Source organism: Stenella coeruleoalba, assembly GCF_951394435.1.
Source record: "Stenella coeruleoalba genome assembly, chromosome: 10".
NCBI lineage: Eukaryota > Metazoa > Chordata > Mammalia > Artiodactyla > Delphinidae > Stenella > Stenella coeruleoalba.
The window spans coordinates 100112662-100125556 of record NC_137156.1 but is presented as its reverse complement, the minus strand read 5'-3'; the positions used below and the strand labels follow the sequence as shown (position 1 = coordinate 100125556).

The following is a 12895-nucleotide window of genomic DNA, read 5'->3' as shown; positions in this document are numbered from 1 at the left end:
CTGCAGCAGCGTCAACACCTGACAAGGCTGCTGGGCTGCGTCATGTGACATAAGATGCCACACGTGTGTGGAATCTGATCCGCAGAGGCGAAAGACATTGCAAAACTCAAGCACTGTTCGCCTCCACCTACAGCAATCAGTCTGCAAAGCATCGAAGACGACATGTGGCTGTGGGAAGAGATGTCACTTTTCTCTCTACCTTGAGTATCCTGCCTGTGTACGGATGATGGGATACGTCATAGTCTATAAACTGATAATTACACACAGTGAAGCAAGGAAGCTGGCTTCTGTTTTTTTTAAATAAATTTATTTATTTTATTTATTTATTTTTGGCTACACTGGATCTTCGTTGCTGCACGCGGGCTTTCTCTAGTTGCAGTGAGCGGGGGCTGCTCTTCATTGTAGTGCGTGGGCTTCTCATTGTGGTGGCCTCTCGTTGCCAAGCACGGGCTCTAGGTGCGTGGGCTTCAGTAGATGTGGCACACGGGCTTCAGTAGTTGTAGCTCGTGGGCTATAGAGGACAGGCTTAAGTAGTTGTGACGCATGGGCTTAGTTGCTCTGCGGCATGCGGAATCTTCCCAGACCAGGGCTTGAACCCGTGTCCCCTGCCTTGGCAGGTGGATTCTTAACAGCTGTGCCACCAGGGAAGTCCCATTCTGCTGTTTTTAAAAAAGAGACCTGTGGTTGATTAACCCTGATTCATCAGAACAATCTCCAAGCTGTCCACGCCCTGCTTATCCTACACGGGGCGGGGCGGGGGGGGGGGGGGGGGGATAAGCACGCAGCCCTATACACTGGGGACTGTATCTTAGATAAAGATTAAGACCTGGCAAGGCTGCTCTACACCCACAAGGCAGGACGGTGCAGCGACTACACACGTGGACTCTGGTCCTGCACGTTTTGTGTTCAGCCCTTACGCTATCCCTCGTAACTGGGTGACAAAGCCAATGAATTAACTGCTCTGTGCCCGTTTCCCCACCCCTAACATGGAAATAATAGTACCATTACCTCATAAGGATCACGTATGTGCTCCTTTTCATAATCAGCATAAAATGTAGCTGCCCAGAGAGCAGCAGGGTGTCTCCTCTCCTGCATGAAAGGTACAGCCTCTCTCATGTGCAGTTAGAAGGACTTTCATATGAGGGATCTAAAAAGATATATGCTCTTCACGTCACCTGTAACATTGGCTAAAGGCTTCACGGGTCTACGAATCTCCTGTGTCTGAACACAAATTTTCGTGTCATGTGTATTTTCCTAGGGAAGGGATCCACAACTTTCATCAGATTCCCTGATTTAAAATATGTGAAAGAACCACAGCATTAAAGGTTCAACAGCTCCCACTTTGAGCAGGAGACGTGGAACTGAGAGAGAGAGGGAGTGCACACGCACACAGGTCCCTGCTCAGCTTCTTAGCACCAGAGTGGTCAAGGCAGATGTGAGCTCAAGTCCTCACTGTGAGCATGAGGTTCTCGTACCAGCTACGTGCCCTCCCCTCCAAAGCTCGGGGATAACTGGACCTGCCTCAGGGGGGGTGCAAGGATGAAAGGAGATGAGACATGTGAAGTGCTCAGCACACAGTAAGTGTTCGATAAATATTTGTTACTTTATGACTGTGGGATTTTTCGGGGAGACTTGAAAAATAAAATCATTTCGACTCAATACTTATTACATTTAAAAATACAAATGACATTTTAATGGATGGAAACGTACACCTTAATGAATCGCTCTCTGGGAGCAGGGGCAGCCGTGCGGGTCGAGCACTGTACCAGATCTGGGTTCCGGAGCTGGCTCTTCTGTGACTCTGAGCTGAGCCACTCAGCATCTGACACCTTCTGCTCTTCTGCCAAATGCCGGGATCACACCGCTTTCCTGCCTCTGATGACCTCAGATGTTTGTTTATGGAAGCTGAATGCAACAGCGGCTGCTAAAGCCTGTGGAAGAAAGCCTCTGACTCAGCCTGTGATCGACACACGGCAATGGGGCACAGAGCAGAAGGCGTCCTCTCATTGGCTGGCAATGCCTTAGACAGTCCTGCTGTGATTAACCCTGAACACTGCTGGAGAAGCAGCAGGAAGAGAAGAGTAAAAAGTAAAAACTGGAAAACATGAGGGGAGAGCGGGAGGAGGTGGCAGGTGCGATGAGAAGCAGCAAAGCACCTGGTGGTGCAGAGCCGTGCCGGGGCCCCAAGAGCACCGAGCGGGGCGGTGTGAATACGGCTCAGCTTCTCAGGTGCCTCTGCCCTCAAGCACACCTCTTCCATTTGCAGTGAACATCCTTCTTCACCTCTTACTGACCGAGGCCTAACTATTCCTGGAAGTTCAGGGCAAAACGGTTTTGAGGCAGGCTGCGTAGGTCCAAGTACTGACCTTGAGCAAGTTAATTAACCTCCTCCGGTGCTCTTTCCTCTGCTGTCCAAGGCAGATGATTACAGAACTGACCACCTAGGGGTGACGTGAGGACATGAAAAGCTAAGCCACAAAGCTGTTATGGACACAGTGCCTATTACATGGAAGACACCCCAGAAATGCCGGCACATACAACTATGCGATCACCGCCCAGGCTCCGGAGTCGTGCTTCCTGGTTCGAGCTCACGAGCTCTTGGGCAGCTCTCTGTAGGCTCCCTATGCACGTGATGGAAACAACTACACCTACCTCAAAGGTTTCTCCAGAAGACGAGCTGAGAGGATACGGGTAAAACACGTGGACCAGTAACGGCACTGTTGGAGAATCAGTACCGACTGGCTATGACAACGCGGCTGCTGATGGCGATACCTCATCATAATATGCGTCACAGAAGAGCTCATTTGTCTACTCCTCTTCCCCTCCCACTGGACTCTAAACCCCCGAGAAGAGGACAGAGACCTTTCCTCCTCTTGTATGTCCAGCACCTACCCAGTGCCCTACACGTGGGCACCCGCAGTAAGTGCTGGCTGGAGAGAGGACCACAGGTCAGGAGGGGGCCACTACCATCCTCAGGGCTGGTCCTTCCAGGACACAACCCTGCAATCTTCAGCCCGCAGGTGCATCACCTGAGGGTCTGGATGCTCACGTCCAGAAAAGATCACACGGAAGGTTCTCATCACCCAAGGACGACTACTGTTGGAAAAAGGCCAATTAGAGTGAATCCACTGGAAAGAGGGATCCAAAGTTCTGAGGAAATAAACAATTATAACAAGTACTTAAGTGGGAAAATTAACCTCAAGGTATGAAAAAGAGCCCATTTTTCTAATATTTAACAAAATTTAGATTGTGACTGCAAGTTTTATGAACTGATGATGAATCGAGTATTGATGGGGGGGAGCTGCTGGGGAGGGCATACTTTCCTGACAGAACTGTCAGATGTGCTGAAGTCCGACCTCTTGGCACCTGCAAATGGGACCTTATCTGGCAACAGGTCTTCTCAGATGTAATGAAGTTAAGATGAGGGCAAACTAACTGGTGTCCTTACAAAAAAAGGGAAATTTGGACACAGACACAGAGACACACAAGGCGGACCACCATGCGACGATGGAGGAAAAGACTGGAGTGATGTGTCTACAAGCCAAGGAGGGCCAAGGACTGCTGGCCACCACGAGAGGCTAAGACGAGGCAGGAAGGACCCTCCCCTAGAGCCTCCTGAGGGAGCACAGCCCCGCTGACACCTTGATTTGGGACCTCTGGCCTCCAGACCATGAGAATAAATTTCTGTTCTCTTAAATTGCCAAGTTTGGGACCTCCCTAGCGGTCCAGTGGTTAAGAATCCATCTGGCAATGCAGGGGATGCCTGCTCGATCCCTGGTCAGGGAACTAAGATCCCACGTACTGTGGGGCAACTGAAACTGCACGCTGCAACTACTGAGCCAGTGCCGCAACTACAGAGCCCACGCGCTCTGGAGCCCACGTGCCACAACTAGAGAGAAGCCCACGCACTGCAACCAAAGATCCTGCCTGCCGCAACTAAGACCTGACGCAGCCAAAAAAAAAAAAAAGAAAACCCAACAAATCACCAAGTCTGTGGTACTTTGTTACAGCAGCCCTAGGAAACTGACGCAAGGCTCAATAGAATTCCTGGAATGTTGCACATTCTACAGAGCTTACCGAGGGTTAGCCTTCAGATGGGGGGGTGGCAGCAGTCCCCCACCCCCCAGAACCTCACATATTCAAACAGGCTTGCTGCCGTGTCATCTGTCCTGCCAGCCCGATCGGGATGCGGTTCTGAGGGATGGGCTTCTGCTGCTTCTGCATCCTAGTGTTGGCTGCAGCAGCCTGTCTACACTGCAGCCCCCAGTGGAACGGGGGCTCGGCCAGGTCCTCTCAGGCCCTATGCCGTCCCCCAGCCTGCGGCTATGGCCAGAGCAGCCCCTGAGATCTTCCAGGTGCCATTGCCTCTTGGGCACTCCCTGGCCGTGGGGTTTCAGAGCATGAAAAGGAGCTGTCAGATTCTGCCAGTACATGTCAGAAGCAAGATGAAGAACCACTATAGGCTTGAGCGGTTTCAGAAGGCTTCATGGAAGAGTTGCAACTTGAGCTGTCCCACAGGGACGACCAGCGTTTAGAATGAGGAACATTTACTCAACAAAATCTACCAAGGGCGCGCTGGGTGCGGCGCTGCAGAGGGGAACCGGGCATGGTCCCCGCCCTCTGACAACTGACAGTCTAAGTCCAGTGTGTGATGTAAGGCACAGCAACAGGCGCCAAGGCAGATTGTACGGCGGCAGTGGAGGAAAGGGCGGCGCGGAGACGCTCCAGGAAACTGGCACGTAGGCTGGACGTGCAGGAATAGCCAGCAGCACGCGTGCCTGGTAGGTTAGGGAGAAGTGTTCTGGGAAACGCGAACAGCATAAACAAAAGCCCAGAGGAAGGAAGGATCGTGGCTGTGTGGGTGGTCTGTGTGAGAGCCTCTGGGAAAGCGGCTTTCTCTAACGCCGCAAGCGTGGAGCGATGAAAGAGGACAGGGCTGTTGACGCCCACACAGAGCAGGAGGCCAGCTCCAAACCTAAGTACCTTAGTGCTTACAGACAATATACGTTACAGGATTAGTGTTCATATTTTGGAAGGAATTGAACTGGCAAAGGTTTTGGCTTACGATTACTTTTTAAAATAAACTTACTTAGTACAATTCAAATATGATTTGATCCACATTAAATTCAGACATAATTGTCAAGGACACACCTACTACTACTACCACACACACACACAAAAGAGGTGTGCACAACCACATCAGAAAAGGCTACCTGAAAACAGATCTGATTTAAACCATAATTTCGCCCAAGGTCAAAGTCCACCAAGACTTACTTTTTTGACGTGATTACAGGCATGTCTGTCTTCACATCTGCAACAACAAAGAAGTACTATTAGTTGAGACAAATTTTCCTTAAGGGGGAAAACACTGACAACCCAGAAACGACAAAGAATTTCAAGATTCACAACATCTCACATCTAGAAGGTCGAATGAATCCTGTCCAAGCAGCCAAACAGATGCTTTATGCGCCATCACTCCCTGCACGCGCGCCCTGGCGGGCGCTGCTGACCCATCAAGGCCCTTGCTGGGCTCAGATGTGGCCTCGGAATCCTTCTCAACACTCCAGCTAAGCAGCGGCAGCATGGAAGGGGAAACTCTGCCACCTCCGAATGCTCGGGCCCTCAACTTCTAGGCGAGAGTACCGAAGCCCTAAAGTTACACACTTTACCTCCGTTCTCCGTGTGCCATCAAGCACCTTCTGTGACAGGTGCTCACATGCGCCTAAGCAAAGGGATGCTGGAGTAGATCTCATGGCGGTGTTAGCTCTGGATGTGGGTTTGGGAGTTCCAGGCTCTAGTTCCAGCTCTGGGCATCTGGCTGGAAAAGTCTTTCCACTTAAAATGTTGACCAGGTCACTAACGGAGTGGGTTTCTGTCTTGGTCCTCCCTCACCCTGCCTTTGGGCAGCTCATCTTTCCTTTTCCATACTCGGCTTCCTCTCTGGTGCCCTAAAGGCCTGGAATTGATGACGTTCGGCTTTAGAATCCTAGGGAGGTGAGTTCACAGACTCCTATCTCCTGAGTAATTTGACCTAAGGAGACCTCCCTCCTCTGGTAATTTAACAACGAGCTACAATTTAGCAAGTTTTACTGACAGCCTTCCATGTGCCAAGCACGAGATATACAGAAGTAATAAAGCAAATCCCCTTTCCTTGAGATACTCACACGCTAGTTGGGGAGACAGACCAGACATGACTGACTCTAACCCAAGCTGATTCTAACCCTTCCTGAGCAAGGACAGTACATATTGTAAAGGGACTGGCTTACTTTACCTGGAAGGGTTAGGAAAAAACACAAAGGAGAAGGAGTAATCGAGTGGGGCTCTGAAGAATGAGTAAGAGTTCGCCAGGCGGACCAGGGGAAAAAGGCAGAGGACACGATGCACAAAGGCTGGGGATGGCAAACGCACGGCAGTTTCACACATCGGCCGGCAGCCCAAGGTGGCCGTGGTACCAACGAGTAGAAGAGGGTGTGTGGAGAGGGGGTAGAAGATGAGGTTGAAGCCAAAATGTGGAAATGGACATTTGAGATCTACTTCCTGAGGGCAGCCCACAACCTTAATCTCTTTTTCCTTGGCCTAAATTCATTTCCTTCAAATTTCTACCCTACTTAAAACTTAGTTGCTACATAGATCAGGAAAAGATTCTCAACTGTTAAGACCATTACACTATTTGAAGACTTTCTATTTTTGGGGGGCCAAATATTAGTAACTGCTGAAGCTGGGTGATGGGGACAGGCAGGGTCATTATGCTACGTGCTCTATTTTTTTTCTCCCTTTTAAAAACTCTATGAAAAAATTGAAAACATACAAAAGTAGAGAGAACAGTGTAATGAATTCCCATGTTCCCATCACTCAGCTTGAAATTAACTCAGGGCCAGTGGTGCTCTACCTGTTCTTCTGCCCATTCCCCTGGCCCCCAGATTATTTTGAAACAGATCCCTCATATCACTTCATCTCTAAACGGTTCGGTACATCCACGATCACCATGAGAACATGCCCGGGCTGGCCTGTGGAGGACGACATACCCAGTACCCTCCCCGCCTCATCCCACTTGAGGCCATCCTAGACCAGCTGACCGCCATCCAACAGACAAGCAGACACCAGTGAGTCCAGCTACGTCCATCACTGGACTTCTAATAGTGCAGCCAGTGGATCCCTAACTAACCAGATGGATGAGCACATCCAGCCAAGGTCAGTGGACCCACCCAGCAAACCCGGCAACTCAAATGAGCAACCTGGTTGCTGTTGAGAGGCACTGAATTTGGGGGTGGTCTGTTAAACATCACTGTGGCAGGAGATACAAAGTCTATCCCATTAGGACTGAACAGTCAAATTACCATGTTTTAAAGTCACTCAAAAGAGCTTCCTCTGTGGCTACACCACCTTGTTGTCATGTAATACATTTACAAGGTTCCAAGGTCAAACCTATAGTCTCACCTCTCTCTCCATCCTGTTCCATCCCTCGTCCATAGGCATTAAAAAAACTATGATTTATCTTTCCTTACATTCCAAAAATATATTTATATTCCCCTCCCTCTAGATAAGCCATAGCATACTTTCCTTTACCTTGCTTTCTTTGCTTAGAAATATATCCCAGTGATGTCCCATTCCTACCTCAGCTCCACAGCATGTCATTATATGAATGTCCTATAGTTCATTCAGCTGGGATCCCCACCCTCCATGGACATTTTGGTTGTTTCCAGTCTTTTAACATTAGAAACAGTATTGCAATGAATACCCTTGGGCTCTTTCTTTTCATATTTTTGCCAGTGAATCTTTAAGATAAATTCCCAGAAGTGGAATTGCTGGGTTAGTAAATGCATAGGGGCTTCCCTGGTGGCACAGTGGTTTAGAGTCCACCTGCTGATGCAGGGGACATGGGTTCGTGCCCCGGTCCGGGAAGACCCCACATGCCGCGGAGCGGCTGAGCCCATGAGCCATGGCCGCTGAGCCTGCGCGTCCGGAGCCTGTGCTCCGCAACAGGAGGGGCCACAACAGTGAGAGGCCCGCATACCGCAAAAAAACAAAAAACAAAACAAAAAAACAAAAAGTAAATGCATATACTGGGCAACTGGATATCCACAGGCAAAACAATGAAGCTGGACCCATACCTTACATCATAGAAAAATTAAATCAAAATAGATCAAAGACCTAAACTTAAGAGCTGAAACTATTAACCTCTTAGAAGAAAACACAGGGAAAATCTACACAAGCTTGGATTTGGTAATTGTTCCCTAGTTCGACACCAAAAGCACATGAAAAGAAAACAAAATTAAAACGATAAATTAGACTTCATTAAAATGAAAAACTTTTACCACTACACACTCATTAAAATGGCTATCATCAAAAACAAAAACAGAAAAGAACAAGTTGGTGAGGATGTGGAAAAATTGGAAAACCTTACGCATTGCTGGTGGGAATGTGAAATGATGCAGGTGTTATGGAAAACAGTTCGTGGTTCCTCAAAAAATTAAAATAGAATTATCATATGATCCAGCAAGTCTACTCCTAGGTATACACAGAAGAGAAATGAAAACATATGGATAGACAGCATGGATAGACCTTGAAAAAATTATCCTAGGTGAAGGACACAAAAGGTTTCCACTTATATGAGATATTTAGAATGGGCAAAATCAAAGACACAGAAAGCATATTAAGGTTACCAGGGGTTAGGGGGAGAGGACGATGGGGGGGAGCAAATGCATATATGGTTTTTCGAGACAGTCAAGTCCCCTTCATAATGGCCATACCACCTGCACGCCCACCAGCAACGCGTGAGAGTGCTTCTCAGGGGCTCACCCATGGGGCACATTGTCAAACTTTCTGATTTCTGTCACTCTGATTGCTGAAATGGTATCTCAGTGCAGTTTTAATTTGTATTTTGTCTTGCAATAAAATGTTTTTAAAAATCCTTTCGAACTCTGTTTTAACCTGCTGGTGTTGGTTATGCAATTACCATGAGACTCCCTTAAAAAAATACACCCAGATGAAAGCTTCATAAATTAAAGAGGAACAGCAGATGGGAACCATATACACTAGTATGTTTTCACAAATACATCAATGTCATGGTTATTGTTGTAAATTCCAATTCTAGAAATAAAATATGAAACCCACCTTGCACACAGGTGAGGAGGCACTTAATTACTAGTGCCTTCCACACACACAGGACTCTGCTGAGCAATGCTTAACAACAGAAAAGCCTAAGTAACACTTTTGATAATTCCAGAAATTAGACGAAACACATCTTCACCAATCATAAGAACACTTTCACCTCGATTAGAATTATTCTAGTTGCTATTTTTACCAGTAAAACTGCCAATGGCATGTTACTTCTCCTCTAGAATTTTACTGTATAATCTGGTGTTAGAGCTAAAAATGACGAAAAAGATAATTGGCCAAAAGAACTGAATGTTGCACAAGTTTACCTTTCCATTTAGCAACCAGCTTAGGATCTGAAATTGTGAAGTTTGGACGGCTTCTGGACAGGATACCTTTTCCAAAATAACCCTTCCGGGAAGAGAAAAAGTAGTTCAGGTTTAGTTATCAATTTTTTAGCTGAGGGAGAATAACTACTTGAGTTAACAAGACAGTCATTGCATTTTTCACAGCTTGACATCTTCCCTCTGATTATAGATAATTCATGATTACTAGTGAACATCTTAGTGTCTTCTCTCTCCGATCGTTTGAAGGGAGCTGGGAAGCTTCCAGGGCACCTCGCTTGTCTCGTGAGCAGTGGTCTCAGTCCAGGTCTGGTAAGCTGAAGGTGAAGGGTAGGCAGAGGCAGGATCTCCTCTGCACACGTGGATCAGGAACAGTGGCCTAAAAGCAGGAGCCAAGTCCACCAGGAACAAAAAAGCTTCCCGGATTCTCCTGTTCGCAGAACTGAAGTACTATTCTTCTCCCTCCTGCTGACTCCAAAAACACTGATTCCCCCATCCCCCATTTCTTAAAATTAGAAAATATTGAAACCCATAGAAAACTGAAAGAATAATAAAATGAACACCCTATACCCTCCGCCCAGACTGACAATCAGAATAAATCATGTGTATGACGCTTCACAAAGCCTCTGCTTAACGCTGCATATCGCGAATGGGGAGGAGGTTGTCTTTGGCCTAGACCCCTGTCTCACTGGGGTCAGGGCCACCCACTGTATCCCACTTTGGGAAGGTGACTACAACATGTATTTTATATAAAATGTCTAGAGAAGGCACATTACAGAAACAGGAAGTTCAGCAGTGCCTGGGCTGGGCGTGGGGACAGGGATTAAGTGCAGTGAGCATCAGGGGCCCTCTGGGGCCACGGGGAACGCTCTACAAGTGGACTGTCATGGTGGGGGCACAGCTCTATGAATTCATTACAGTCATTGCATCGGGCACTTACAATGGGTGAATTTTATGGCTGTAAATTATAGCGCAATAAAGCTGCTTTAAAAATGCCTCCAGTATTGGGGCTTCCCTGGTGGCGCAGTGGTTGAGAGTCCGCCTGCCGATGCAGGGGACACGGGTTCGTGCCCCGGTCCGGGAAGATCCCACATGCCGCGGAGCGGCTGGGCCCGTGAGCCATGGCCGTTGAGCCTGTACGTCCGGAGCCTGTGCTCCGCAACGGGAGAGGCCACAACAGTGAGAGGCCCGCGTACCGCAAAAAAAAAAAAAAAAAATTGCCTCCAGTGTTGAATTGGCTATGGGGGAAAAAATAAGCAAGCTTCCAATCTCATCCCAAACCTATGGCTGATGGAAAAAGCCAAAACTGGAACTCGTCCTCACGTAAGAAGAGGTCCTCAACCAGGAGAGCGAGCAAAGGCCCTGCTGAAGCCCCATCTGGTCTGTCCTGCGCCAGAACAATCTGCATCCTGCGTTACCTCTGGGGATGGAGCGGCAGTGAGAGGAGGGAAATCTTTACTTTTTACCCATTACACTGCTGTAAATTGCTTGAATTTTTTTTTACAATGAACATGTGTTGCTTTTATAATCAAAAAACAAGAAAGGTCAATGCACTGACCCAGCTTCACTGACGAAATGTGGGTTTGTGGCTGGGAGCTGTCCTCTGGGCTTATGGCTTCGGGGCACCTGATTCTGTTCCTACGTTGGACTAAACGGCAAGGAAAGCGTATGGGTCATTCATGGTCTGTTTCTGGGGGTGGATGGGGAGAGAATGGTTGGCTCCGGGCTGTTAGGAAGCAGCAGGGCTGAGGCTGCCCGCACATACCTTCCCATACAGCTGTTCCATATCTTCTGCGTTCCTCACAATCACGTTGTTGTTTATCATCTCGGCCCGGAATATTCTAAAGTCCTTCTTAGGACCACAGTCCTGACCGAAAGGGATCGGCAGTGGAGACTCATAGCTCTCATACACTCTTCTTTTCCTCTTTGGGGGACGGAACACTGCCTCTGCCATTTTCCAAGGTAACTGTTCTTTAAAGACTGTAATAGGGAGAAAGAAACCAGTCAGTCAGTAACCGTACCGACGAAACTCGTGAGTACATTTATATCCAGGCTCAGAAAACCTTGTGGTCTGTGGGAAAAATATCTACAAAGCAGTGAACGAAAAGAGACAGTAACGAGAAGATTTTGTTTGTGCAGCATGAAGCCTACCCACCTAGGGCATCTCGATTACTTCCCAAGACAATGCCGTGGTACCACTTCTCATTCCAGCTGACGAGACCGAGGCCTAGTGACACGTCCATGGTCACAGTGCCACTTGTAGGTCTCCTGACAGCGAGCACAAGAGGATTTCTGCCCATGAGGATTCCTCCCAGCCTCTCAAGCGGCCGACAGACATTTACCGAGCACCCACCAGAGGCTCCCCATCAACAGAGGTGCTAGGGATATAAAGAGAAAACCGAAAGGACCCTGTCCTCAAAGAAGTAAATCTAGTGAGCACCTCCTTTTCCAAAAAAGGACCTTAAAATACGTTCCAAACATGTGGTCAATCATCTCCCAGTTTTTCGGGTAAATTAATAATAGTAACAACAGCAGCAGCAGTCATCATTTAAGGGTCTATTCCTCAGCGCCAAGCGTGAGTGGCTAAGAGCAGGAAGTGTCAAGCCAGAGGGCAGGGATGGGAATCGGCTTCACCACCGCCCAGCTGTGTGACGTGGGGCAAAAGTTACTTGATCCCTCTGTGCTTCGGTTTCCCCATCTGCAAAATAAGGATACATACAGACTCCGTCTTATAGTTTAGACCATAGGAGCTTAGGACAGCCCCGCACGCGGCACTGAGTGCTCTGCACGTCCACCATGAAGAACACCGTGTGACAGATGAGGAAACAGAGCCAGGTTGGACAGATGTTGTCAGAGGCCTGGAGGGTGGTGGCCCTGGATGACCCCGGGTATGCTGAACGCCAAAGGCCACGCTATTCCCTCTGGGTTCCGCTGTGAGCACAGGCAGGCCTCCTCTTGTCTGAAGGCTCACTGTTTCCCCAGGTTAGGGGCTGAAGGGTTACAGAGAATTATGGAGTTACCATGCGCCCAGCACTATGAGGGAGGAAAGGAAGGCGAAGCCAGTACCTCTCCCTTCCAGGCCTTACCCTCAACCCGAGGAGACAAAACAGGACAAAACACACACAGGCTGCAATTCCATAATGGCTGGGGGAAGGAAGTCAAGTTGAGTGCACTGTACGATAAAGACAGAGCGCCACAGCAGATGCATTTAACTCAGGAAAACTCAACCACATGCAAGGGGGAAACAGAGACAGTGCAGGGGACTGGGCCAGGTGCTCCACTCATTGGGCAGGTGCCCTGGAATGAGACAGGGGACCTGAATCTGCTGCACCCTCAGTCCCGGCTCTGGACCCGACTTACACGGACAGCACATCTGGTGCTTGAAGATACAGTGGGGCTGTATCACACACGTGTTTAGCCTCCATGGCTCCAAACCCTCACAGGGGAACACGTAC

The 12895-nt window shown here is 48.5% G+C and overlaps 1 protein-coding gene across 6 annotated transcripts in view; it reads right to left on the bottom strand.

Annotated features, from left to right (window-relative positions):
- LOC307193293 (peroxisome proliferator-activated receptor gamma) overlaps window positions 1–12895 on the bottom strand; it is a 216665-nt gene that overhangs the window by 29247 nt on the left and 174523 nt on the right. For 5 of the 6 annotated variants that reach the window (XR_013830286.1, XM_079935053.1, XM_079935052.1 and 2 more), the window contains exons 2-4: window positions 11206–11420; window positions 9426–9507; window positions 5275–5311 (exon numbers count right to left, since the gene is read on the bottom strand). Coding sequence is in view for 5 of the 6 variants with exons in the window: in XM_079935053.1 (XP_079791179.1) it covers window positions 5275–5311; window positions 9426–9507; window positions 11206–11394 (308 nt within the window). In the remaining variant the exon portion in view is untranslated. Of the gene's footprint in view, window positions 1–5274; window positions 5312–9425; window positions 9508–11205; window positions 11421–12895 lie in introns of those variants that run through there. The other variant, XM_079935056.1, reaches the window with a different exon arrangement.